Source organism: Rhinopithecus roxellana, chromosome 15 (assembly GCF_007565055.1).
Source record: "Rhinopithecus roxellana isolate Shanxi Qingling chromosome 15, ASM756505v1, whole genome shotgun sequence".
Lineage (NCBI taxonomy): Eukaryota > Metazoa > Chordata > Mammalia > Primates > Cercopithecidae > Rhinopithecus > Rhinopithecus roxellana.
In genome coordinates this window covers 80,924,815-80,949,970 of record NC_044563.1, presented here as the reverse complement: position 1 = coordinate 80,949,970, position 25,156 = coordinate 80,924,815, and the positions used below count along the sequence as shown (strand labels likewise).

General features: G+C 48.5%; 1 protein-coding gene across 1 annotated transcript in view; it reads right to left on the bottom strand.

Annotated features, from left to right (window-relative positions):
• The window catches only part of GRIK4 (glutamate ionotropic receptor kainate type subunit 4), a 436,221-nt gene that overhangs the window by 335,055 nt on the left and 76,010 nt on the right, over positions 1-25,156 (bottom strand). The window contains exon 2 of the mRNA XM_010357001.2: positions 4,159-4,290. Within this exon, the coding sequence (XP_010355303.1) occupies positions 4,159-4,240 (82 nt within the window). The 5' untranslated portion in view covers positions 4,241-4,290. The remainder of the gene's footprint in view (positions 1-4,158; positions 4,291-25,156) is intronic.

Below are 25,156 nucleotides of genomic sequence, written 5' to 3'. Positions count from 1 at the left end.
TTTCTTCATCTATAACAGGGGATTGTTTGTTCCAATGAGACTGGCTGAGATATGGGGAATACTTAGCCCAGTGCCAGGCAAAGAATGGGAGTTATTATTTTGGCTATTATTGTGTAGCACTGCATCCTCAGTGCTTGGCACATAGCATTCAATAAATATTTGTTGAGTTAATTAATGAATGAATAATTGTACCATTGAGTTTATTATTACTGCCAAAGCTTTCATTAGAACCCAACCAGGATCTTCAGCCCATTCCTATTCTTTTTTAAGTAAGACAGGTAGATGAACATTTTCTCCTTTTCCTCTTTCTCCTTTCTCTTCTACTTTCTCCAATAAGTTTACCTCTTTATGCATAGGTAAGACAGTGCCATTTAAAACAATGGTACCAAACATGTTATTGGAAAACCCAGTCTTGCAAGGACCATGGATTCATCTATCCATCACATTCATTGAGCTGGAGCCATACACTTCTCTGTACCATGTGTTGGGCCCTTGTGTTAGGGGGTCACTCTCCCATGGAGTTCAGAGTCTAGTGGGAAAGTGCTATAATCTTTAGAATATAACATGGCAAGTGCTGGAACAGATGTTATGTGCTGGGGGAATGGGGCAATGGTAGGAAAAAGATGAATTCTCCCTCTTATGGACAGGATGATAACGGGAAAGGACTTTGCAGAGGAAGAGCCATTTAAGCTGATGGTGATGGAGGAGGAAGACAAAGAAAAAGAAGAGGAGTAGAAGGAGGAGTTGGATTTGTTTTCCAGGCAGAGAAGATGGAATGGGAGGAAGAGCACTATAGGGATAGCAAGGGAATAGGTAAAGCTGAGAGTAAATCTTCCTGGCATATTTGGCTCACAGGGAATGGTTTAGTGTAGCTAAAATACAGAGCCAAGGAAGGAGTAACAACAGAGCCAAGGAAGGAGTAACAAGAGATAGGCTTGGAGCCTAGCATTCATTCAGTTAACAAATACTTAATGAGTCCCGAGGTGTTAGGGGCAAGGGTAACACATTTGCTAATGTCTGAAATGTTTTCTGAACAGGAATGGAGAAAACTGTAGGAGAATATAACCTTCACATACTGTTGAAGGTGATTCTGCTTCTCAGAAGCTAAGGGAGGCCATGGGTGCATGGAGAAGAGAGCACTGGAAGAGGAGTCAAGGATGCCAGCACCACTGCCAGCTGCCACCACCCAGGCCCCTACTTGCCAGGTGACCTTGGCCAAACCACCGCCCGCTGCAGCCCTGTTTCCTTATCTGCAAGATGAGCAGGTTAGATAATGAATCCTTATAGTCCCTTCTGAATCTAAGAATGACAACGCTTTCTGGTCTCTTTAAGTAATGAAGGGGGCGCAAAGATGGGGTGGGGTCTTCTCAGGGCATTTATTAACTTGTAGCTCCACAGTCATCACTCAGGGGACCCAGAGGGACAGAAGCAAAATCAGAAAATATTTTCAGAAGATAGATGACGGAAGGGGTTGACATATGTGTGAGAGTTTGGGGAATTTATTCAGCCAGCCTCACAGCCATAAATAAAATCCCTTTCTTTTACCCAAAACCTCATTCGAGGGGTAAACACCAAACACTGTAATAGACAATTTGGCTGTATCTCCTGCCCTGTGCCTCACTTGAATGAAAAACAGCCGTCACAAGGCAGGGTAATGGGTTCAGCTGCCTCTTTCCAAACATCCATATTGTCACCAGCAGACAAGTGGGGCTGAGGATGGAGCAAACAGGGCGATTTATCTCTCAGATTCCTGGTCTCTTCATGCAGCCCCATTCGGAGAGCCACGCATTCTGAGGCTGGGGTTGGGGAAAATCCCAGAAAAACCCAAATGCAAGGAAAAGTGACCCAAGGGGAAGGCGAGAGGCGCAGCAGCCCCTTCCCTTCCCATAAGCCTCTCAAGGACCCGAGAACCCATCACAGTTAACGCCAGCCCAGCCCATCTGCGTGCAAGGCTGCCTGCTGCTCAGCACAGCTACTTGTGTTTTCTTGACCCACTTCTCTTCCCATCCCTGCCCTACTCCACATCCCCTCTGGAGTCCACGTAATTAGCAACTTTCCATCCATAAGGATTGGGAGACTTTTGAAAAGCTCCTGGCACTCAGGCTAACCAAGGAGACAGGAAGAACGGGTCCTGGCACTGCTGTTTGCGTTTTTCTTTCCTTCTCTTTCTGTTGGCTTAACTCTGCTTCCTGGCCTCTGCAGGAGATTAGGCCCAGTTTGACCTTGCCAGCCAGCAGTGCCCCTGGCTGGAAAGTGGCTGGAAGTGGCCTAGCATGAACCAAAACTGAGGGCCAGCAGTCTTGAAAGAACTGAACAAGCATTGTTCAGAGTATGGGTTTGGGAGCACGAGGGGTCCCTTTGAAGCCCTCTGTTGTGGCAGCCAAGAGAGGGACCTGTCAGCTCCGCTTTCTGCTTCCCTCTCGGAGCACAAGTGTCAGGAGAGGCGAGGCCATGAGGCGCTGCCGATTCTGCCTCAATTCCTTTCCGCTTCCCATTAGCGACAAATGGAAATTGATGGGTTGCTACTTTATTCACTCATTTAGAGGGGGAGAAAACCTCACAGTAAACGCCGAATAACTATAGGCATCATATAAATTAAACATCTTAAGGATACAAACCGTTTTGCATTGCTGCTAAGCAGAATTGAATTAGGTTTTGAAGTTTCTGTAAAAATGAATGGAGAAGAGGGAAGGAAAATTTTGGTTTTTAATTTCTTTTTTTTAAGCATGCAGAGCAGTGTGTCAAGGGCAGGGTGAGAGGGGAGAACTGAGTCACCTGTCCACGTTTCTGATTCCAATCAGCTCCTCTGCATTTGCATGAAAAACTGTGCCCGTAAGGTAAAACGGAGCAGCTCACAGAGCTGCAGACTGGGCTTCTGGCCTGTGATACCTGGCCTAGCCAGGTCTCGAAGGCTCGCCCACCTCTGCCCACACCATGGCCTCCTGACCATCACCAGCACACTGACCTGAATGCAGCTGGAGGAATTTGGGAGCTTTAAGTCAACTCCCTGAGATTCAGCATCATGCCATCTTTGCTCTAAGTCAGGGTCTAACGCTTTCAGGCTCCGACTTAAGATCTAGATTCCTGCCTTTTCTCCCAACCCCACCCCTATCCCCATCCACAGTGTGGGAAGAGGGGCCTCGTGTGGTTGTCCCTTGAGGTAACCTGCCTGGCATTTGAGTTCCTCTAGGGCTGTCACTTAACCCTACCCCTGGGGCCCTGCTGTTGGATGGGTCGTCTCGTGGCCATCAACCTACCTTTCTGGGTTTGTCACTGCTGTGCTCCACCCACCTGTCCATACTAACCCTCATCCCTCCATGAACACACAGACACCCCTGATCCCCAACACCCCACATCTGTCCTAATTCCATGGGTTCTGTGTTGCTGGGCCATCAGATGAACACGCTGTGCTTGCTGGACTGAACTGTGTCCTTGTCCCTGTGGCTGGCTGTGTCCACAGGACCCAGGATCTGGAGAGTCTCAACCTGCAGTTGACAAGGCTTGTTCAGTCCTGGCAGGGAGGAGGCACCCAACTTCCCAGGCCCGCCCCTCCAGGGATGGGGTGCTGAGGGCTCAATGGAAGCCCGCCTGCCCACACCTAGAGTGGGCGTCCCACAGCAACAAGGCAAGGGAGAGATTCACATGACCCTGCCCTCCCTCTCAGAGCCAGGCCACAGCAAGCAGATCCAATGTCAAGGACCCTTCCAAGCAGCCAGGCCACCCCAGCAGACTCCTGGCTTCTTCCAAGTTGTGGACATAGCATGCTCTCCAGGAAGCCCTCTTGGACTGACCACAGGAAAGAAGGGACCTCTTCTCCTATCTCCAGCCCTAGATTTGGAATCCCCATGGCCATCCTCACCCTCCTTCTTCCCCAACAGCTGCCTCTTAACCAGCTAGGCTGAACCTACATTGACTGCACCAGGAAGTTATCAGCATCTTTATTCCAGTGGCCGGGGAGCCGGGAGGTTGACCAGATCTGAGTGGTCACCTGTCAGCTGCCTCCACCCCCACCACCTGCATCTTCACCCCAGCCACACTTAGGGAGGGCACAGTGCACAGGCTGGGCGGCTTCCCCAGGTCCTGTGCAGCACTCTCATGTCCCTTGTGGACACCTGGGATAGTGGATGGGGGCACTGCCCCGAGCCAGACCACACTTACCGATCCTCAAGGAGTGCGGGCTGCAGGCGACCATCACGAGCCACGCAGGAAGCAGCACCAAAGGCGCCGAGACGCGGGGCATCTTCTATGAATCCTCATGGAGCCCCCTGCTGGCCTGGGCATGACATAACTCTGCGAGAGAGGGGGTGGGGGGCACGTGAGTCCCAGGCTCCAGCTAGGCAGCTGCCCCACCATCCCAGTGACCCCCAGCTACCAGGGAAAGTCATGGAGCCGGAGAGGCCCCTTTGTCTTTCCTCCCTACACACTGGGCTCAAAGAAGGCTCAGGTTCTAACTTCAGCTCTGTGATTGACATGGGGCAGGTTGCTGTAACTGTGGTTGGATGATTCATGGCGTGCCATTAGAAATGAAGAATCTCATCTGCTCTCAACAAGGCACAGTGGCTCACGCCTGTAACCCCAGCACTTTGGGAGGCCAAGGCGGGTGGATCGCTTGAGGCCAGGAGTTCGAGACCAGCCTGGCCAACATGGCAAACCCCGTCTCTACTAAAAATACAAAAATTAGGTGGGCGGGGTGGTGCACGCCTGTAATCCCAGCTACTCGGGATGCTGAGGCACAGACTCAAACACAGGAGGCAGAGGTTGCAGTGAGCTGAGGTCGCGCTATTCGCCATTGCACTCCAGCCTGGTCGACAGAGTGAGCCTTTATCTCAAACAAACAAACAAAACCTCATCTGCTCTTAAGGAATTGGAGCCATGGGTGAGCAGAAGAGGAAGGGATGGGAGAGATGGGAGGGTTACTCCATTGCCCCAAATGCAGCACAGGCACTGCACACTGAGGAGAGGTGTGAGAGGGAACTGGGTTCAAGGCCAGCTCCTCTAATCGCCCGTTGTGTGGCCTTCATGAGGGCCCCTCTGTGTCTTGGCTCAGTATCCTCACATGTAAAAGTGGTATAACAACCCCTCCTGGTGGAGTTGAACTAAAGAAGAATCAAGGTAACATCGGAGAAGCCACCATGCTCAGGGTCTGGCCTAAAGGAGGTGCTACACAAATGTCAGGTCCTCCCTGGCCCAGATGGGAGAGGTCCGTTCCCAGCAAATATGGAGGGCAGACACACACCTCCCAGGTTATCAGCTGCTTTCCACATCTGCTCCACTACCCCTGAAAACCAGCCCCACCCCCATCCTCTACCAATCCCTCTCCTCCTTCCTGAGGTGGGTGGGCCTCTGATGTCAAATCCAGAACCTTGCAGGGGCTGCCTCTCCCCAAGGCAGCCCATGCCTTGGCCCCTACTGAGAACCAGAGTCTGCCGATAACCAGCTCTGCTTGCTTCACTGGGGTGAGGGTGCAGCTGATGAGCACCTGGATATGCTAATCCCAGGTGCCTGGGTTGGGAGAGTAGCATTAACATGTTTCCACCGGGCTCGGTGGCTCACGCCTGTAATCCTAGCACTTTGGGAGGCCAAGGCGGGCAGATCACGAAGTCAGGAGATCGAGACCATCCTGGCTAACACAGTGAAACCCCATCTCCACCAAAAATACAAAAAATTAGCTGGGCGTGGTGGCGGGCACCTGTAGTCCCAGCTACCCAGGAGGCTGGGGCAGGAGCATGGTGTGAACCGCGGAGGTGGAGCTTGCAGTGGGCCAAGATCATGCCACTGCACTGCAACCTGGGCGACAGAGCGAGACTCTGTCTCAAAAAAAAAAAAAAAAAAAAGTTTCATCCTCCATCCCCTAGACAAACAATCCAATAGGAAAATGGGCAAAGGCTTGAACAGACACTTTACTAAAGAAGATATCCAAATGGCTTACAAACATTTGAAAAGGTGCTCAGCCTCATTAAGCATCAAGAAAATGAAATTTTAAACCACAATAATATAACCACTGTACTCACCATAATGATTTTTAAAAAAAAGAATAAAAGACAACAGTAAGTGTTAGCAAGGATGTGGAAAAACTGGAACTCTTATGCAGTGTTAGTAGGAGTGTAAATTGAAATAAGTACTTTGAAAACTGGTCTATTAGAGCTTTACATCTAGCCTAATGACCCACTGACTCCATTCCTAGGTATATATCAAGCAGAAATGCAGGTATATGATCACCAAAGCCATGCACTAGAATGTCCATAGCAGCACTCTGGTGGTTTCCAGTTTCCCCAAACTGGAAACTACCCAAATATCCAGCAGCATGATGGAGAAATATATATGCACACAGTGGAATGTTATACAGAAATGAAAATGAATAATCAACAACTACATGCAACAGCATGGATGAATGTCATAAATAAAAGATTTAGCAAAAACGACTGGTACAAAAGATTACACATTCTAGAGACAGAATAATTCTGTCTATATAAAGTGTAAAAATAGACCAAACCACTCTGTGCTGTTGGAAGTCCAGTTTCATGGTTAGGGTGGTGACTGGCAGGGGACAGGAGGGGACTCGCCGGTGCTGGTGATGTTCTCTGGTTTTCACGCTGAGTGTTGGTTACAGAGCTGTGTTCACTTTGTGAAAGCTCACTGAGCTATAAACTTATGATGTGTGCACTTTTCCTTATGTGTGTTATGCCTCAGAAAAAAATTTTGTTCAGAGACACCCCACCTCCCCCAGCATACTCAACATGTCATCTACACTCAGAGCCTTGCCACTTCCTGTGCACAGGGCATCCCTTCTGCCCAAAGAACACCCCTCTGCTCGCCCCTGCCATGGCCAGAATGGGGCCTCTCTGTGAGCCATCAGCACCCTGGCACGGCTCTGAGAGCAGCACTTTTCCTGCCACTGTTGTTATCTTTATGCATCTATGCCTGGGATCAGTATGTGCTCCTTAAGGGAAAGGACTGTGTCCAAGTTCCTGTTGCATCCCCAGAGTCTATTTATACATAATAGGTGCATAGCACATATTTGTTCAATGAATGGAAGGAAGGCCTCAAGCAATCGCCTGCTAGGGGTAGACAGAGGAAGATAAAGAGTAAAGGATGGGGGTGAAGGCAACTCCGCTGTTGGCAAATCAGGCCCAGAATCTTTGTTCTTTAATTCATGGGTGTTGGTGCAGGGATAGATTAAAGCAAACACAGTCTCAGGAGAAGCCAGACATTCTTACTCATTATGGATAAAGTTGGTTATTCAGTGATTTTATGTCTCCTTACTAGAATTTTAGCTCAATAGAGGTGGGGCAAGGACAGGAATCTTGTTTGGACTATATCCCCAGGGCCTAGAACAGTGCCTGGTATATTATACAGCCTTAATAAATATTTGTTGAGTGGATAAATGAACAAGGAGAAAAAAACTGTAATAATCTGATTAGGCTATATAAAAGTACTACTAAATACAATCACTTACCTCAAATGCCTTCCATTTATGCCTGATCAGCATGCTGCACCATAATTATTATGCAGACTGCTAAACAGGTGTCAGATTACCCTGTGTAAATTGTATCTGATGACAGAACTACACTCAGTTCAGTTCGTGCAGGCCTGAGGAACTGAGTGTAGCTGCTCACGGCCCCAAACACCGGTGGATCCTGGAAACTTTTTTTTTTTTTTTTTTTTTTTTTTGGAGATGGAGTCTTGCTCTGTTGTTCAGGCTGGAGTACAGTGGCGCGCAATCTTGGCTCACTGCAACCTCCACCTCCCAGGTTCAAACAATTCTCCTGCCTCAGCCTCCCAGGTAGCTGGGATTACAGGTGCCCACCACCACACCCGGCTAATTTTTTAGTGGAGATGGGACTTCACCATGATGACCAGGCTGGTCTTGAAGTCCTGATCTCAGGTGATCCACCTGCCTCAGCCTCCCAAAGTGCTGGGATTACAGGAGAGAGTCACCACGCCCGGCTGAGACTACATTTAAGCATGACAGTGGCTCAGGTCCTGGGCTGCTCTTGGGCCTCAGCTCTGTGACCCCCTAGACACAGTGATGAGAAATAATTTCCTCTTAAACCTTACAAGAATGAAAAGAGCCACCATGTTGCATGTCTGTAAGGCTCAGTGTCTTGCAAAATTCTTTGCACAGTCTTTATCATAGTTATTCCACAGAACAAGCTCTATTACAGATGAGGAAGCTGTGCTCAAGAAAAGATACGTGCCTAGCTGAAGGTCACACAACTGTCTGGAGGCGGAGCCAAGGCTCGACAGGTCTCTCACTCCACTAGCTTTTCTATCTTAACTGCTACAGAGCAGAAAGATGAAGCTTTTAGATTCTTCATCAAAAAACACAAAGACATTTGGGGTCTTATTTTCAGCTTAACATTCAGATAAATCTAGTCTTAGGAACTAACAGTGCATCCCTCATTAACTGAAAATATTTTAATAATTCAGGGGCAAGAAAAGAAATTATCCTGAAGTTAGAGCACCAAGATGCTCTTTCCACGACCATCACCCTCCATGAGGGGTTTCTCCCCTGCCCATGGTATATTCTCCTCCACCTACCTGCATGCTGTGGCATTGCCATCGACAGCTCAAGCCCAGAACACTATGACTGCACACCTGCCTCATGACATCTCCACCTGGGGATCCCACAGCACGTCACAAACACCTTGTCCTAAAGAGAAGGTGTAGTCTCGCCCGCCACCTGCTCCTCCTCCTACTTCTTCTTAGTAGGTGGCACCACAATCCACCAGTCGCCCAAGTCAGAAGGCTGAGAGCCTAGATTTCTCTGTCCCCACACCCCTACATTTAATAAGTCCCCAGATTCTGACAGCACTGCCTCCTAAATACCACACTTTTCTCTCCATCACCACCGGTTGTCCAAGTACAGACATTTGTCAGCAACAACCGGGATCTCTGCAATAGCATCTTCATTCGGGCTCCCATCCTCTGGTCTTTCTCTCTCCATTTGGTTCTCCATATAGTAGCCAGGAGCTTGTTACAGAAATACAAACTTTCTTTTTTTTGAGACGGAGTCTCTCTCTGTCACCCAGGCTGGAGTGCAGTAGCTGGATCTCAGCTCACTGCAAGCTCTGCCTCCCGGGTTCACGCTATTCTCCTGCCTCAGCCTCCCGAGTAGCTGGGACTACAGGCGCCCGTCACCACGCCCAGCTAGTTTTTTGTATTTTTTAGTAGAGATGGGGTTTCACCGTGTTAGCCAGGATGGTCTCGATCTCCTGACCTCGTGATCCGCCCGTCTCGGCCTCCCAAAGTGCTGGGATTACAGGCTTGCGCCACCGCGCCCAGCCCTAGAAATACAAACTTGATAATGACTCACTCCTGCACCAAAGTCTTGGGGAGCTCTCCATTGCACAGCAGATCAGGGCAATCCCCTCACTCTAACAGATAAACCCTCCCATGATCTGGCCCTGCTCACCTGTCCCTACCCTGTACCCTACGGCACCTGATACCCCAGCAGAGCCAAAGCCCCACTCCCCAACAAAAGTTGTGTACTTTCACTGTGCCCTCTGCCCGCTGCAGGTGCTTCTGCTTGTAATGCAGTCCCATCCCCTGATGGACTGCAAGCTGTGTGTTCCAGGTTCAGCTCATCGCCTCCCCTTGAGGCTTCTGTGATCCCCTCCCCATCTGCTGCCACCATACCCTAACACGCCTCACTGGGACACACATCCTACCTAGGACACTGATGCTGTCTGGACAGCACCAAGTACCCAGCACCCTATCTGACACACAGTAGGTGCTCCAATAATATTGGCTGAATGAATAAATGAACAGATGGGGTCAATATGAAATAAATTCCCAGTTTGGTGTGGGCATGTTATATATGCACCGTAATTAAAACAAACAAGCTAAGGAGACATAATGCCGCAGAGGCAGGCAAAGGGGAATCATGATAATATATGCTGAGAAGGGGAGGGAAGCAAATGTGTACTGCCCTCTGATTCTGTGCCTGAAGCTTGGTCTGGCTGCCACGGGTAAGAACACGGGGTTGAGTCATACACTGCCATGTACTAGCTGCACACCTTGGGCAAGTCAGCTAACATCTCTAAACCTTGACTTCTTCATTTGTAATATGGGGATGATAATAGTTCCCTCATGGAATTGCTATAAGGATTGCATAATAAGATGCTGTGCACTGCTGCTTGGAGTAAGCACTCAATAATAAATACTGGCCAGGCGTGGTGTCTCACACTTGTAATCCCAGCACTTTGGGAGGCCAAGGTGGGTGGATCACGTGAGGTCAGGAGTTTGAGACCAGCCTGGCCAACATGGTGAAATCCTGTCTCTACTAAAAATACAAAAATTAGCCAGTTGTGGTGGCAGGTGCCTGTAATCCCAGCTACTCGGGAGGCTGAGGCAGGAGAATCGCTTGAACCAGGAGGCAGAGGTTGCAGTGGGCAGAGATCGCGCCACTGCACTCCAGCCTGGGTGACAAAGCGAGATACTGTCTCAAATAATAATAATAATAATAATAATAATAATAATAATAATAATAATAAATGCTAACTCTTCACAACCGTGTACTCACCCTGTAAATGGCATTGCATCTCCATTTCACAAATGAGGAAGCTGAGGCTCAGAAAGGCTCAGTAACTTATCCAAGCTCATGCAACAAAAACAGCAATGCTGGGTTCAAATTGAAGTATGTGTCTAATCATATGCAATCACAAATCCTAGGCCCCTGCTTTGACTACAGTTGAATTCAGCAGTGTTGGCAGAATTGAAAGCAGGTATGTCAGTACAGCTTCCAACCTCAGAGGGCCTCTGACAGTCCCCACCTAGACAGAGTTGGGCCTCAATCCCATATTTTAGGTAGTCTGGAAGACAGAGAGTTCAAAAACAGAAATTCCCATCTATTTGAGACTCCTGCTCTCGACACCCGACAGGAGCCTTGCTGATCCTGAGTGCAGAGGGAAGGCCCAGACTGGACAGAAGCTGGGCTCGGTCTGGCTCTGCGCCTTACAATGAATGCTCGTGAGCAGTTGCCCCCCTCAGAGCCTGCCTTTTCCTCCGCCAGTAACATGGGAATGGCAGTGCCTACCTCCGGGGTGATAAGCGCCAGGAGAGCAGGGAGCAATTCGGGCTTTTCCACCTGTGTCCTCAGTGCCTAGCACAGGCTGGCACATAGTAGGCACTCAGAAAGTATCTGTTGGAATAATAAAAGAGTCCAATCAGAGAACATATGTGGAAACACTCTGTCAACTGCAAAGTATTTACATGTGAGTGGTATTTGGTGACACTGAAGATGAGGAATTTACAATCTAGGTACTATTTCTCTACCCACGCAGGCTCTCCTCCTTTGACCCTCCAGCCTTCGCTGTCTGCCACTCATGGGGCACCATTTAATCACATGCTGTCCCCCAAGGGCCTCAAAGATGCACTGTGAGCACTGCACCCTAGAGCTGAGGCTTCCAAGTTCTCACCTCTGCTTAACCATTTACCTGCTCAGGATGTGTCCTTACCTTAACACCAAAAATCAGGTGTCTCCACTTTTCCCAGAAGGGGAAACTCATTTCCACTTTTTTACAATTGCAAGACTGGATCCATTTCCTCAAGCTAGAAGATCCTCTAACATCTCTCTCAGTGGAAAGAGACTGGCCCCCTGGTTCCATGCTTGTATTCTGAATACAAGCCCCATAAGGGCAGGGGCTTTAACATGCTTATTCACCTTCAGCACCTTGGACAGCGCCTGGCAAGCAACAGCTACACAGACTGTCGAATGAATGAATGAATGAATGAATGAATGAATGAATGAATGAATGAATGAATATTTCACTTTGCATTTTTTTAAGGCAGGGGAACATCTCTTTGGGGCATGTATCACCTGCCACATGTTCTATTATGTCTACACTGACTAGAAATTTAATAAATGTTTGTTGATTCATGAGCAGCACCCAGTTCATAAGCACAGACAGGCATCACCTGCGGACAACTCATGGTACTCTGGCTGTGCACATGCTGTCTGGACTCCATCAGCCCAGTTGTGCAAATAGCCTCTCCTTTCCTGACTTGTCAGCAGTCCCTCCGTTGGTGTCTCTCATCCTCACAGGGCTACTACATCATTAATTGTGATTTTCTGAGGTGGGTGAGAGAGGAGGCTGACAGCCACCAGTCGGTGTGGGGTGGAGGGGAGGGTAGAGGGAATCAGAGGGGCAGCCAGATGAATGACAAGTTCTTTCCCCACTGTGGGCAACAAGATCTTGATTACTCTTCCTGACGCTCCAGGCTCCTCGAAAAATGGATGTGAGCTTCTCTGCTGTCCTGACTCTCCCCTGGCTGGGAGAAACTCCAAGCAGTAGCCAGTAGCCTGGATGGAGTGTGCAGGGGTAGGGGGTGGCCATGACAGGCGAGTGAGTCTGCTTCAGCCTCTGTGGCCTCCTTGAGGGAGAATCAACCCTTGCGGCCTAATGCAGTTGGGCAGCACTTTCTAGGTATCCTCTCTCCCTGACAACAAACAGGGAGATGCCAGGATGCAAGACTGTTCCAGGAATCAGGAACCTGGGTGCTCACCAGCTCTGGGAGTCAACTCTCTGAGCTGCAGTCTCTTATTCTGTAAAATGAGGGAATTAGACTAGATGATCTCTAAGTTTCTTAGAAGCTCTGGGAATTCTGCAGTTGTAAGAACTGAACTCTATGATAATATAATCTTTATTGAATATTTACTATATGCAAAGTACTACTTCAGACTCATTTACTCCTCAGGAGAAGTCTGCGAAGCAGATACTGTCATCCTAACTGCCGTACTCCCCACCTGCAGACCTGGAACTGAGGTTGTGTAACTTGCCAAGGTCACTCAGCAGGGAAATGGAGGAACTGGGCGTTGGCTCCAGGAACTTGTTCTCACCCATCACTCACTACACTCACCTTCTCCGCATGTCCCAGAACCCAGTACGCAGTTGGCACTTGAGGAAATGTAGGAATGTGAATGTGACGATCATAATGATGTTGGAGAACAAATCAAGTTAAATGCAAGCAGATCTTGCTGAATAAGGGGGCCGGCAACAGAAGAATGCATCTGGGAGTACCCTTTAGCCAAAAGACCAGCCCAGGTGTCCTCGGCCTTAGGAATTCCCATGAGGAGATGCTCCCAGGAGTCTATGATGAATTAGGACACAGCAGGTTAGCCAGGGGTAATGAGCATTCACGCTGGGAGCTGGACCTGGTCTGACTCACCTAAATAAACTGAAGAGCAGCGGCGGCACTGACCACCCAGCCCAGGTCCGACTTGAGGGGAGGACGTTCCCTGGGCACTACAACTGTGGGTACGTGGTAGGAACCTGGCCACAGGACTAGAGACAGTCATGCCAAATGCTCAGAAACTAAGGAGCAAGAGGATTGAGGAATTACAAGTCTTGTTTCCTCTCTACATTTCACACAGATTTCAGACCCCTAATGCACCTCTAAACAATGGCCCCTCCCCAGAGACATGATAAGATATCCCTGGCTTCCAATTCCAGTTGTCACTATGTATCCTTGAGCTGGCAGCTTAACCTCTGAGAACTTTATTTCCACAACTGTAAAACTGCAGACAATGGCTCCCTGGAAATGTTGCTTCAAGAGACCTCAGGTATAATGCAGTCAGTAAATGGGAACTGCCTTTCATCTCTCCACCCTATTCAGTGCTTCCTTCCAAGCCTTGTACACAGACACTCTGATGGCATCCTCATCTTTCCCCAATAAGATGGCCTCCCATGCCTGCTCGCTGGAATTAATCCACAGCCCTCTGACCTGCAAAGTGCAGGTCCAGATCAACCCCATCCCCAAAGCTTTCCCTGAAGAAGTCAGTCCATCTGGCAGAGGAGAAAAATCAGCAGATTGCAAGTAGAGAGCTGTGTGACCTTGGACCCATCACATAACCTCTTGGGCCTTCCATTTCCTCTGCTGTAAGGTGGGAAATGACATTTGTTCCATCGTCCTTACAGGGTTGCTAATAGGATTCAATGAGATCATGGATGTAGAATTACTTTGCAAATGAGTAAAGTGCGTTTGTGGCCAAAGGATCTATGTTGTTCCCATACCCAAGACTGGTCAAAGAACATACACACACTTAATGCCACTATACATTTATACTTTATTCAGTGAATACTACTGAGTGTCTACTGTGTGGCAGGTAATTTTCCAGACCCGGGATACATACATTCTCTGCCCTCATAGAGCTTACAGTCTGGGATATTAAGAAACACTAATCAGATATTCAGGTATCTTGATGCCATAATTACAGACTGTGAAGGAAATGAACAGGAGGGTTCAGTGCAGCAGGGAGGGAAGACTTCCCTGAGGATGAAATGTTTGAATTGAGTTAGCGAGGTCCTGGGAGGGAGGATGCAAACAACAGGGAAGAGGCCAGGATGGAGAAAACGACACATGAGGAGGGCAGAGGCCTAGGACGGGACATGACACAGTGAGTTTCAGAAATCGCAGGGAGTCTGCTGAACCCACAAAGCCAGAGCTCCTTTTCTACATATCTACTGTGTGGATTTCCAGTCTCCCTCATTAGCTGTGGCATCCGTAAGGACAAAAACCTGTCCCCTCTCCCTCTGCACCCCTTGGTCTAGGATAAGGCTCTGCATTGAGGGCCGATTTTCTCTATGAACCTTGAACTGGACTCAGCATCCTTCACAGAAAAGGCAAGGAGCCCACAGCTCCAATCTCCTGTACACTGAAAGTGAGGTGGGCAGAGGTGAGAGGAGGAAGAGCTCATTGCCAGCCATGGGAGGTGGAAGATGAGGCCCACAGAGCTGGATGGGAAGGGCAGGACTGGCTCTGCATGGTGACAAATATTCCTGGCATTTATCTGAGGCCACCAGGCTGGGCCCTGGGGGACATGCGCTCCTGGCAAAGACCACATGAGCCAAGGCTTTGAAACAAAACAGCTCAGTTCAGAAGCCGTCGGTAGCACACTTAGAGCAGAGAGATCTTGCAGAAGGGGTGCCCACAGAGGAATCAGGTGAGCAGGAGAGAAGACCAACTAGGAGGGAACAATTTTTAAGGACAGCATTTTAATCACCTCCAGATAAATATAACCCTCTCTCCTCTGCAAGGCATCTCTCTGGGCGTTTGGGAGGAGGTGAGCAGTTCTGCAGATGACAGTCTGTGCATTGGAGTGAGGGTGTGTGTGCTGCAACCTTCCCTAAGGAAGACTGAGAAGAGCTGGGCTTCTCAGCCTGGAGAAGAGGGTGGGATGGGTGGCAGCTGTGTAATGAGCCATGCAGGCAGAATGCCACCATCTGAAGCCAGCGAGGGCTATGCTGGACTCCCAGGTGATGGTACCCAGGTCAAAGCCAGAGGAAAGCACTAGAACTGCTGTTCATGACAAAGAGGAAGTCCTGAGGCTGAGAGCTGCTGGGCACAGACACAGAGCTCCTGTCCCTTGTCCTGGCTCCAGCATGCCCAAGTGGAGACCCCATTACATCTGTCCTGTCCACAGTCACTTCTGGTGCACATTAGCGCTTTTTGTTGTCTTATCCACCAACGTCAGAAAGTAGGCCCTATTTTTTTTTCCTTCAGTCTTAGCCAGAGCAGGTGAGAAAGGAGCTATCCCTGGATGCATGCATTCCTTAGAGAAACCCAGAACCAGCCCACCTCAGCCCTCCCAGGGGTGTGGGGCAGAGGGCAGCAGAGCTAGATAGGTCCACAGCAATGTGAGCAGTGTCCTGCTGAAGGTTGAGAGAGAGACCTAAGCTACTAGAGTCATCCAAGCTCAGAAGAGTCTCTCGGAATTGCCTAAGGGCACATGCAGGGCCCATGCCACCCCTCCCCTTCCATCAGCCCAGTTAGCACTGACTCCCATCCACTGGGGGCAAGGCCCTGCCACCAGGCTCCCTTGGGGGCCAAGGGAGGAGAAACTGGCTGCTGGCTGGCTGCCCCCAGAGAGGGGATATAGGACTCCAGTCAGAGTAGGAGGGAGACTTGCTTTTCATTCTCCAGTGTTCTCTATTGTTTGCATTTTTAACTGAGAGGTTAGACTGGTTTTTTTTTTTTTCACTTAAAAAGTCTGGTTGATAATTAAAAACACAATAAAGAATCCTGACTCTCTCAATACCTAGCTCCAAGAACTGGGCCTGTTCCTTAACCTCCCTGAGCCCGGATCCCCTCCTCTGCAGAGTGAGGCTAATACACCTATGTCCAGGTTCAAGTGTTCAGTGAATGCTGGGCCTGCCTAGGTCTCTGGTGGCCTCTCTGGAACATTCCTCCGCAGCCTGTGCTCTGGCTGCCCAGAGCAAAGCTAGAGCTCAGCGCTGACCCTGGGAATTCACCCCAAGACCTGCACTTCTCCAACCAGGATCACCCCTTCCACAGCTAGTGTTCACCTGAGTCTATCTACAGCCATGATTCTTACCTCAAAGACTCCAGGCTCTGGTTCTTGGCTGGATCTCAGGCTCTCCTTCGGGAAAGGAGGAACTCTAGGGAATCACTAAGTTCAGTCTCCTAAGGAGGCCAGGCATGCAGAGGACACCCCATGCAGAGGCTGCCCTGGGCATCTGCATTTGACACAGGTTACAGAAGAGAGCCCGTCTAGGGCCCATCACCTTCCCTCTGCCAGTGGCCTAGAGATGCCACAGAAACCACAGGCAAAGCCAGGCTAGTCTCCAGGCCCTGGGTTAGAAGTCCAGAGGCTGAAGGCTTGGCTCCCTCCCTTCTATAGTCACAGGGCAGCCTTGAGGAAATCCTCAACCTCCCTAGCTAAGCAAGTGGGTCATCCTTGCTCTCAACAAGGATGGGACTTCGGTGAGGGGGCACATACACCCGAGAGCCCAGCTCTGGCGGCCAGAAGGGAGAGAAAGGCTGTGGGTACTGTACCTCCTCCAACAAGGGGCTGCCACATGAGCAGATCTGACAGCTCTATGGCACTGCACCAGTGTACCCACATGCTCGGGGCCCACCCAGCTCCACACTGGGCACTGGCGGCCACTGGGACCCTCGGGGTGGTGCCTTCCCTCAAGAAGCTCCCTGGAGAAGTATGATGTCCTTGTGTGAAGAGTAAAACAGGCTACGGGAACTCAGGATGCCCGGCCACAGTGAAGCCGCTTTCACAAGTCAGGGTGGCCTCTGTCACAAAACAAGGAACAGCACTGGAAAGCAGGCAGAAAAATATCCCCGGACCCCGGCAGTTGCAGCAAGAATCCTGGAAGATGTGAGCCACACGCTGAGCCCCGAGGCATGTGCTGGGTGCAGGGAGACCTTCCAGGTAAGTGCTGGGGAAAGAAAGCAAGGGCTGTCCAAAGGATGGTGACAAAACCAAATCTGGCAGGAGTCTATTGTGTCTGAGGGGCCCAGAGATGGGTAAATATTGCAGTCAGATTCTGGAAGGCCTCAAATGCCATGGTTAAGGAGTTTGGGACTTATCCTCCAGGCAACAAATAGCCATTAAAAGTTTCTGGGCAAGAGAGTGCCAGGACCAGAGCTGTGCTCTCAAAAAATCCATGGGACCACAGGGTGCCCGATGGCCTGGAGAAGTTAACAGACACCTAGCAACATGCTGGGGGGAGTGTGAATGTGGGGAAAACTGACCCTGAAGCGAACTGGGCTGATTCCACTGGAACAGCAGAGCACAAACATTTTCCCACAAACTGGAAAAGAAAATGTCCAAGCAGCTGCATATTGGGTAGGAGCGTATGGTGGTTCTCCAAGGCAAGCAGAGCCCTGGCAGGTCCAGAGCCAGTCTCCGTAGGATGTGGGACATCAGACACACTGACGAGTCTGGATCCACCCATCCCCAAATGTTAGACTCTAATGGGAGTGTCTTTGTAGTAAAGGGTCTGGACTTGGAGTCAGAAGGCCTGTGTTCAAATCCGGTTTTGCCACTTGTTCCCTGGGTAACTGTGGTCAGATCCTTGAATCTCTCTGTGCCTTACTTTCCCATAAAATAGGAGACATACTACCTGCCCTGCCTACTTCACTGGGCTGTTCAATGATCGGGGATGTTACACGTGAAAAATGGTTTGATAACATGCAGTGAGAATTAAGGAAGGTTTTTTCTAAATCAGACCCCTGTGGTTGGTCAGTTCCTAGCATTCTTCTTCTAACACGCCCCACCAATTCACCCCCCATCTTATGTTCTAGGATATGTCTGACTCCCTACCTCTCAGATTTATTGAACAGATGAATGATTTATCTTTGTTTTCTTCAAAGCACCTGGGACAATTGTTTTCCACCTAGTTGGAGCTCAATGAGTGTATGATTGATTAATTAATAAAAGTGAACCTACAGAGGATGTTTTAATCCTACTCATCTTCCCCCTACTCAGTGACTCATCTTAATATCAATGCTAGCAAAAAAAAAAAATAATTAGGATGGCAAGACGGAGATGTCCCCCTACTCCCTCCATTCACAAAACTTCACAAAACTCCCAGAAGGAGGCAGTACAAGGGAGTGGTTATCAGCACAAGCTCTGCATCTGTTTTAAACAGAGCTCCCAGAGCCTGGGTGCTGCTTACCTACCAGTCATGTGACTTGGGACAAGTGATTAACCTCTAGAAACCTCAGTTTCCCCATTCATAAAGCGGAGAAAATGCTAGACATTCCTAAGGTTGCTGTCAAAGATTAGCTGCGATCTTAGCAGTATGTCTGCAAATAGCAAGTGCTCAATGCTTGACAGCTGTTATTGTGATTCCTGCTATTATTGTCCAAAGCCAAATCACCATGATTTGGGGAGACTGGTATTTGGGTACAGATTTTCCATTAGTGTGGATGATTGTGAGTGCTCTGTGACAGCCAACGGATTAAACCTCTCAAATGCCTTAATCTGGAGAATCAGTTGGACCCCCAAAGCCAACTAACATCCCTGCTATGGAATGGCATCTGGGGCTGGGGGCACTGAATGGATCAGTTGCCCTTATGGTGCTAACCCAGCGTTAATGGTGCAAGTGAATTACAAACAAGGCCCACCTGCTGTGCTCAGCAACAAAACCCGGCAGGAGGGTAATTGCCCGGAACTTGAGCGCAGGGGGACACAGCAGGCATGGAACACATTAACCACAGGGAAGAGCAACTTCCCAATGCTTTCGTTTTCCAGCCGACCCAAGGAGAAGCCAGCAGGCAAGGGAACATGAAGGCGGGAGCCAGATAGGGAACTCTCAGAAACCACAGAAGAAAAGTGCTTCCAGACCACAGATGGCTGCCCAGCCCAGCCCCTCAACAGATCTGAGAGCAAGGGGAGATCACCTACGCCAACCATGCACAGGGACACTGGTGCTCCCCGTGTCCGCATGGATGCGAAGGATTTCTGGCATTGAAGTCCCACCCGGGTGGTCCAACCATAGGAAGGCAGCCTTCTTGATATTAAGCCCCCAACATGAGTGATCAGGAGTAGACGACAGGCTCACCAAGGTCAGTGTAGGCAGTGGTGGCATGGAGGCCATCCAAGAGTTCATTCATTTGTTCATCTACACACTCAACATGCATTCACATGCTGTTGCATATGAAAGGAAAACTAATATGACACAAGATATTGTTTCCAGGGGCTGACTGTGTTAGGGGAGGCAGGCACAGACATCAGTCACCCAGCACAGGCTGGGAACCGTGATCACACAGTCAAGGAACAGGGCCCAGGCTGAGAGCTCTCAGCACTGGCAAGGCATGGTCAGAAGGGGCTTTGCAGAGAAACAGATCCTCACACTGGTATTGAAGGACAGACACACACAGACACACACCATACATACACATGCACGCACTATACACCATATATGCATATACATATCACACATCCACACAGACATACACATATACAAGGCATACCATACATACATATGTACATACACATGTACATCATTGATGCATGTACATATATGTAGACCCATACATACATGCATCCTCAGGTTTTAGGCACCTAAGAAGGAAGCATAAGGACCAAAGATCTCATATCTTCACCAAGTTCTTTTTTTTTTTTTTTTTTTTTTGAGATGGAGTCTCGTTCTGTTGCCCAGGCTGGAGTGCAGTGGTGCAATCTCGGCTCACTGCAAGCTCCGCCTCCTGGGTTCACGCCATTCTCCTGCCTTGGCCTCCCGAGTAGCTGCGACTACAGGCGCCCGCCACCACGCCTGGCTAATTTTTTGTATTTTTAGTAGAGACGGGGTTTCACCGTGCTAGCCAAGATGGTCTCGATCTCCTGATCTCGTGATCCGCCCGCCTTGGCCTCCCAAAGTGCTGGGATTACAGGCGTGAGTCACTGTGCCCAGCCATCTCCACCAAGTTCTTAACATGCTCTAAGACCAAAAGGAAAAGGACAAATTCAAGTACAAGGCAGAGAACAATCCTTGTCTTTGATCATCCTCACTGTCTATTGCAGGCAAGGAAGGGCAACCCCTTCGCCTTCTCCCCTTCTACTGGAAGGTTCACTGATGACCTGAGCAGTGACTTCACAGCCTTGGACTTTCCTCCCAGCCTGGCTGCAAGAACATCCTACCTCCTCCTCCTGAGACATCAGGCCACAGAAAGAGGCTGCGATATCCCAGGCAGCCTCTGGAGCAACTGGCATAGGTATTCCTTCTGGAAGGCTGGGTTCCAATCCCAGCTTCCTCACTTACTAACTGTGACCAAGACATTAACCTCTGAGCCTCAGCTGCCTTGTCTGTAAAACAGGAATAATAACAGTACCTACCTCACTGGGCTATTTGCAGTTTCAAACGAGAAATAGTTAATAGTGCCATGCAAATAGTTGATACAGTGGCTGGCACATAGTTATCAATAAATATAACTCACAAGGGTACCACAGTCCCACCGCCTGGAAGCAAACAGCTCTACTGTTTCTGATCCGCAAATTTAATCTAGCAAAGAGCATTTTCCTCACTGCTCTTTCATTCATTCAACAAGGATTTACTGAGCACTTAATGTGTGCAAGGCAAAAGATCTTGTAAAAAACACAGTATCCTCAGTATCCTTGTTCTTGAAACATTTATGAAATAATTTAAAAAACCCTGTGTCACAGAACCGTACACACATACACAGAATCTCACACACACACACACACATTCTCTCTCGCGCACGCTCTCTCTCTCTCACACACATACACACACAGACCCTCCCCCCTGAAAACTTGTCATCTATATATAAAGTACCATTATCTGTATTGTTAGACTTGATAATTACTAAAGCATAAGCAGTAGGCAGCTCAGGGACTATTATACTCTATTTTCCAGAAGAGGAAACTGAGGCTCAGAGAAAATAAATACCTTGCCCAAAGACCAGGGGAAGGGATTCACTGGAACTAACATTATTAGGCACCCCGGCTGCAACATGCATTGAGTTAGCTGCTTCCACACGGTCACTTCATCAAATCCCACAACAACCCTAAGAGGCACGGGTCAGAGCCCTCCTTCAAAGATAAAGAGCCGGAAACTCAGAGCGGTTAAGTAATTTGCCAAGGATCACAAAGCTAATGAGCGATGAGCCAAGTTGCAAGTTGCAAACAGTATTATCAGACTCAGTCCTGCCAGCTCCTCCCACAGGACCAGGCTAGATTTAATAAGTGGCACTGTTCAGACAAGTCATAGGCCATTCAGCTGCAGGTCCAGCAGGCTGCAGGCTAACCCCCAATATCAATGGTGGGCCTACTAAGCTCCAGGCATTGTGCTCTGACAGATACCCTGATGGGCAGAGTCCACAGGCAACGCTGGGTCCCACGGTGCCTCAGGTATACTCTGCACATTCCTACCTTGGGGCCTGTGCTTGAGCTCTGCCCTGGACCTAGAACACATTCCTCCAAAGAGCAGATATACTCCCTCACCCTCTTCCAGGCCTTGACTCCAATCTCTAACTCTCAGGGGGCTTTCATCCTTGCTATCCTGCTTTATTTTTTCTTTTTTCCATAGCACTTATCCCCTTGTAGCTTATTATATAATTTACCTATATTTCTTTTTTTTTTTTTTTGAGATGGAGTCTTGCTCTGTCGCCCAGGCTGGAGGGCAGTGGCCCGATCTCAGCTCACTGCAAGCTCTGCCTCCTGGGTTTACACCATTCTCCTGCCTCAGCCTCCCAAGTAGCTGGGACTACAGGCGCCCGCCACCTCGCCCAGCTAGTTTTTTGTATTTATTTTATTTTATTTTTTTTAGTAGAGACGGGTTTTACCGGGTTAGCCAGGATGGTCTCGATCTCCTGACCTCGTGATCCGCCCGTCTCGGCCTCCCAAAGTGCTGGGATTACAGGTGTGAGCCACTGCGCCTGGCCTTATTTCTTATTTATATGGGTTTCCCCTCTATACGCTTGCTCAAGAGTCCACAAGCTCCTAGAGAGCAGGGATTTTGTTTGCTTTGCTCTTTATGGGTCCTAAACACCTAGAACAATGCCTGCTGTATATAGTAGGTGCTCAGTAAATGTGCTGAATGAATATGGGATACACTTGAGCAATCATGGTGTTAAGATTAAACACTCCCAGAGCAGGTGGAGGCTGGGTATATTCTGGGAGGGGACCATGGCGGCCAGGCATCTCCTGTTTCTACTGGGGGAAGTGCAGCCTCAGAAGCATGTAGATTTAATGCCTCCCTATTGAATATCATAATAATTCAGACACAGAGGCAGCATGAGAAGCATTTGCAATGTTCTGACAGCAAACAGATGAGATGAGGAGGAGGACAACAGAGAATTTCAAGGAGTTCTCATCCTGGACACAAGGAGAACCCAAGGCCGCTGCTGGCTGTGGCTGAGCCCCGTGGAAGGCAGGATGCCAGGCTCTGCTTCCCAACACATCCTGAAGAGACAAGGGCGTCAAGGAGAGGGAGAAGATGGGGCCTCACAGCCTGGAAAGTCAAGAGAGATGAGAAGAGTGAAGCCTTGGTTCAGAAGACAGGTCCCAGGACCTCACAACTGGAAGGGAGCTTGGGACCGCCTAGCATAGATTCCTTACTTCACAGATACAAAAAAAAAAAAAAAAGAAAAGAAAAGAAAAGAAAAAAAAGAAAAGGCCCAGAGAGGGAAAATGACTTAACTAAGGTCCAGAGTTTGTCCCAGAACAGGTTCCAATACCTGCATCTCCCAGCTGCTCTATCAATGTTCTTTTCGTGACAGTACTGGCTCAGTGACCCATTTTGTTTTGTCTTTTTCCTTACAAATGGAGGTCTTACTCCATCTTGCCCAGAGTGGAGGGCAAGTGGCATGATCATGGCTCACTGTAGCCTTGACCTCCCACCTCAGCCTCCTATATAGCTAGGACCACAGACACACACCACCACGCCGGGCTAATAACTTTTTAAAATACTGTCTTCCATAACTCAGCATTGTATTCCATACTGGGGAAACACAGATAATGTGTGTTGGGAAAAACACACAGGTAGCCATCAAATCCCAATATAAAGTAGACGGTGTGATCAGAGAGGATGTGTTTCCTGATTGCCATGGGAACACCGGGACAGAGCGCCCAAACCAGGCTTGGGAAGCGGGGGTGGTCAGAGAAGACTCCTCAGAAGAAAGAACATTTGAGACCCAAACAATGTTGGAATCAGCCAAAGCATCAAAAGTGTTCGAAATAGAGCAAATCCATCTTGCATAGGAGCTGGGTAAAATGAGCCTGAGACCTACTGGGCTGCATTCCCAGGAGGTTGGGCATTCTAAGTCACAGAATGAGACAGGAGGTCAACACGAGATACAGGTCACAAAGACCTTGCTGATAAAACAGGATGCGGTAAACAAGCTGGCCAAAACCCACCAAAACCAAGATGGCAACAAAAGTGACCTCCGGTCATCCTCACTTCTCATTACATGCCTATTATAATGCATTAGCATGTTAGAAGACACTCCCATCAGCGCCATAACAGTTTACAAACGCCATGGCAATATCAGGAAGTTACCCTATATGGTCTAAAAGGGGACGAACCCTCAGTTCCGGGAACTGCCCACCGCCTTCCTAGAAAACTCATGAATAATCCACCCCTTGCTTAGCATATAATCAAGAAACAACTATAAATACACTCAGCCATGTGGGCTGCGCTGCCTATGGAGTAGCCAAGCTTTATTCCTTTAGGTTTTTTTTTTTTTAACCTTTACAGTTCAATTTACTATATAGAAATCACTTGGGTTTTATATTTTCAGTTAACTTTTGAACTGAGATTACAATATTATAACAAAAAAAAATCTTTACACTAATTCAGGACTTTTTAGCATAACAAATTGAAATACATAGATTCAAATTTCAGATTTATGACAAACAGTCTTCAAATACAATACAGACATTTCTTAAAGTAACCATATCATTCACATGTGATATCTGCAACTCTGAGGCGTTTCTAATAGAACAGCTCTCCTGCAGATATGGCAAAGTGAATATGCCACGAAGTTCAAAGCCTGTATAGTCAAGCCACGGACTCAAAGTTGCACCATCTTTAAAAAGGTTTGGCATTTCTGGGCCGGGCGCAGTGGCTCACACCTGTAATCCCAGCACTTGGGGAGGCCGAGGTGGGCAGACTGCCTGAGGTCAGGAATTTGAGACCAGTCTGGAAAACACAGTGAAACCCCATCTCTACTAAAAATACCAAAAAAAAAAAAAAAAAATTAGCCAGGCATGCTGGCAGGTGCCTGTAATCCCAGCTACTCGGGAGGCTGAGGCAGGGGAACTGCTTGAACCAGGTAGGTGGAGGTTGCAGTGAGCCGAGATCGCGCCACTGCACGCCAGCCTGGGTGACAGAGCGAGACTCTATCAAAAAAAAAAAAAAAGGTTTAGTATTTCTGGACCACAACAATGCACAACATGTAAAGAAGGTAGGAAACAGTTCTCCCGCTTGCTATGGTTAAAAGAAAGTTACATGCTAGCTTGAATTTTGCATAAAACCCCATATTATACCTTGGAAAAGTGCAAGGGCAATTTGATGGCGATGGATTGGGGTCCTATACTTTTTTAAATTAATAGAACCCATGAAATTCAAATGGGCATTAATTAAATCAAAAAATATTAAGCACCTACTGATTTAAGAGATTTAAATTTATTAGAGATTCATAATCCATTTCTTCCCACCTTGAAATCAAGGTGTAAAAACCAGCTATTAAGTACATTCCAAACGTGTCCTATGTAGTAAAAGTAGAATTTTCTGTCCATTGGCACCAAAGTGAAGTCACATTTCCTCTTGGGAGACAGAAATTCCACACCTGAACACAGAGTAAGTTGGAAAAAAATAACCCTGTTACTACTGTTGTGATTCTGAGATCTAGGATTGCTAGATTACTAGCAGTAAAC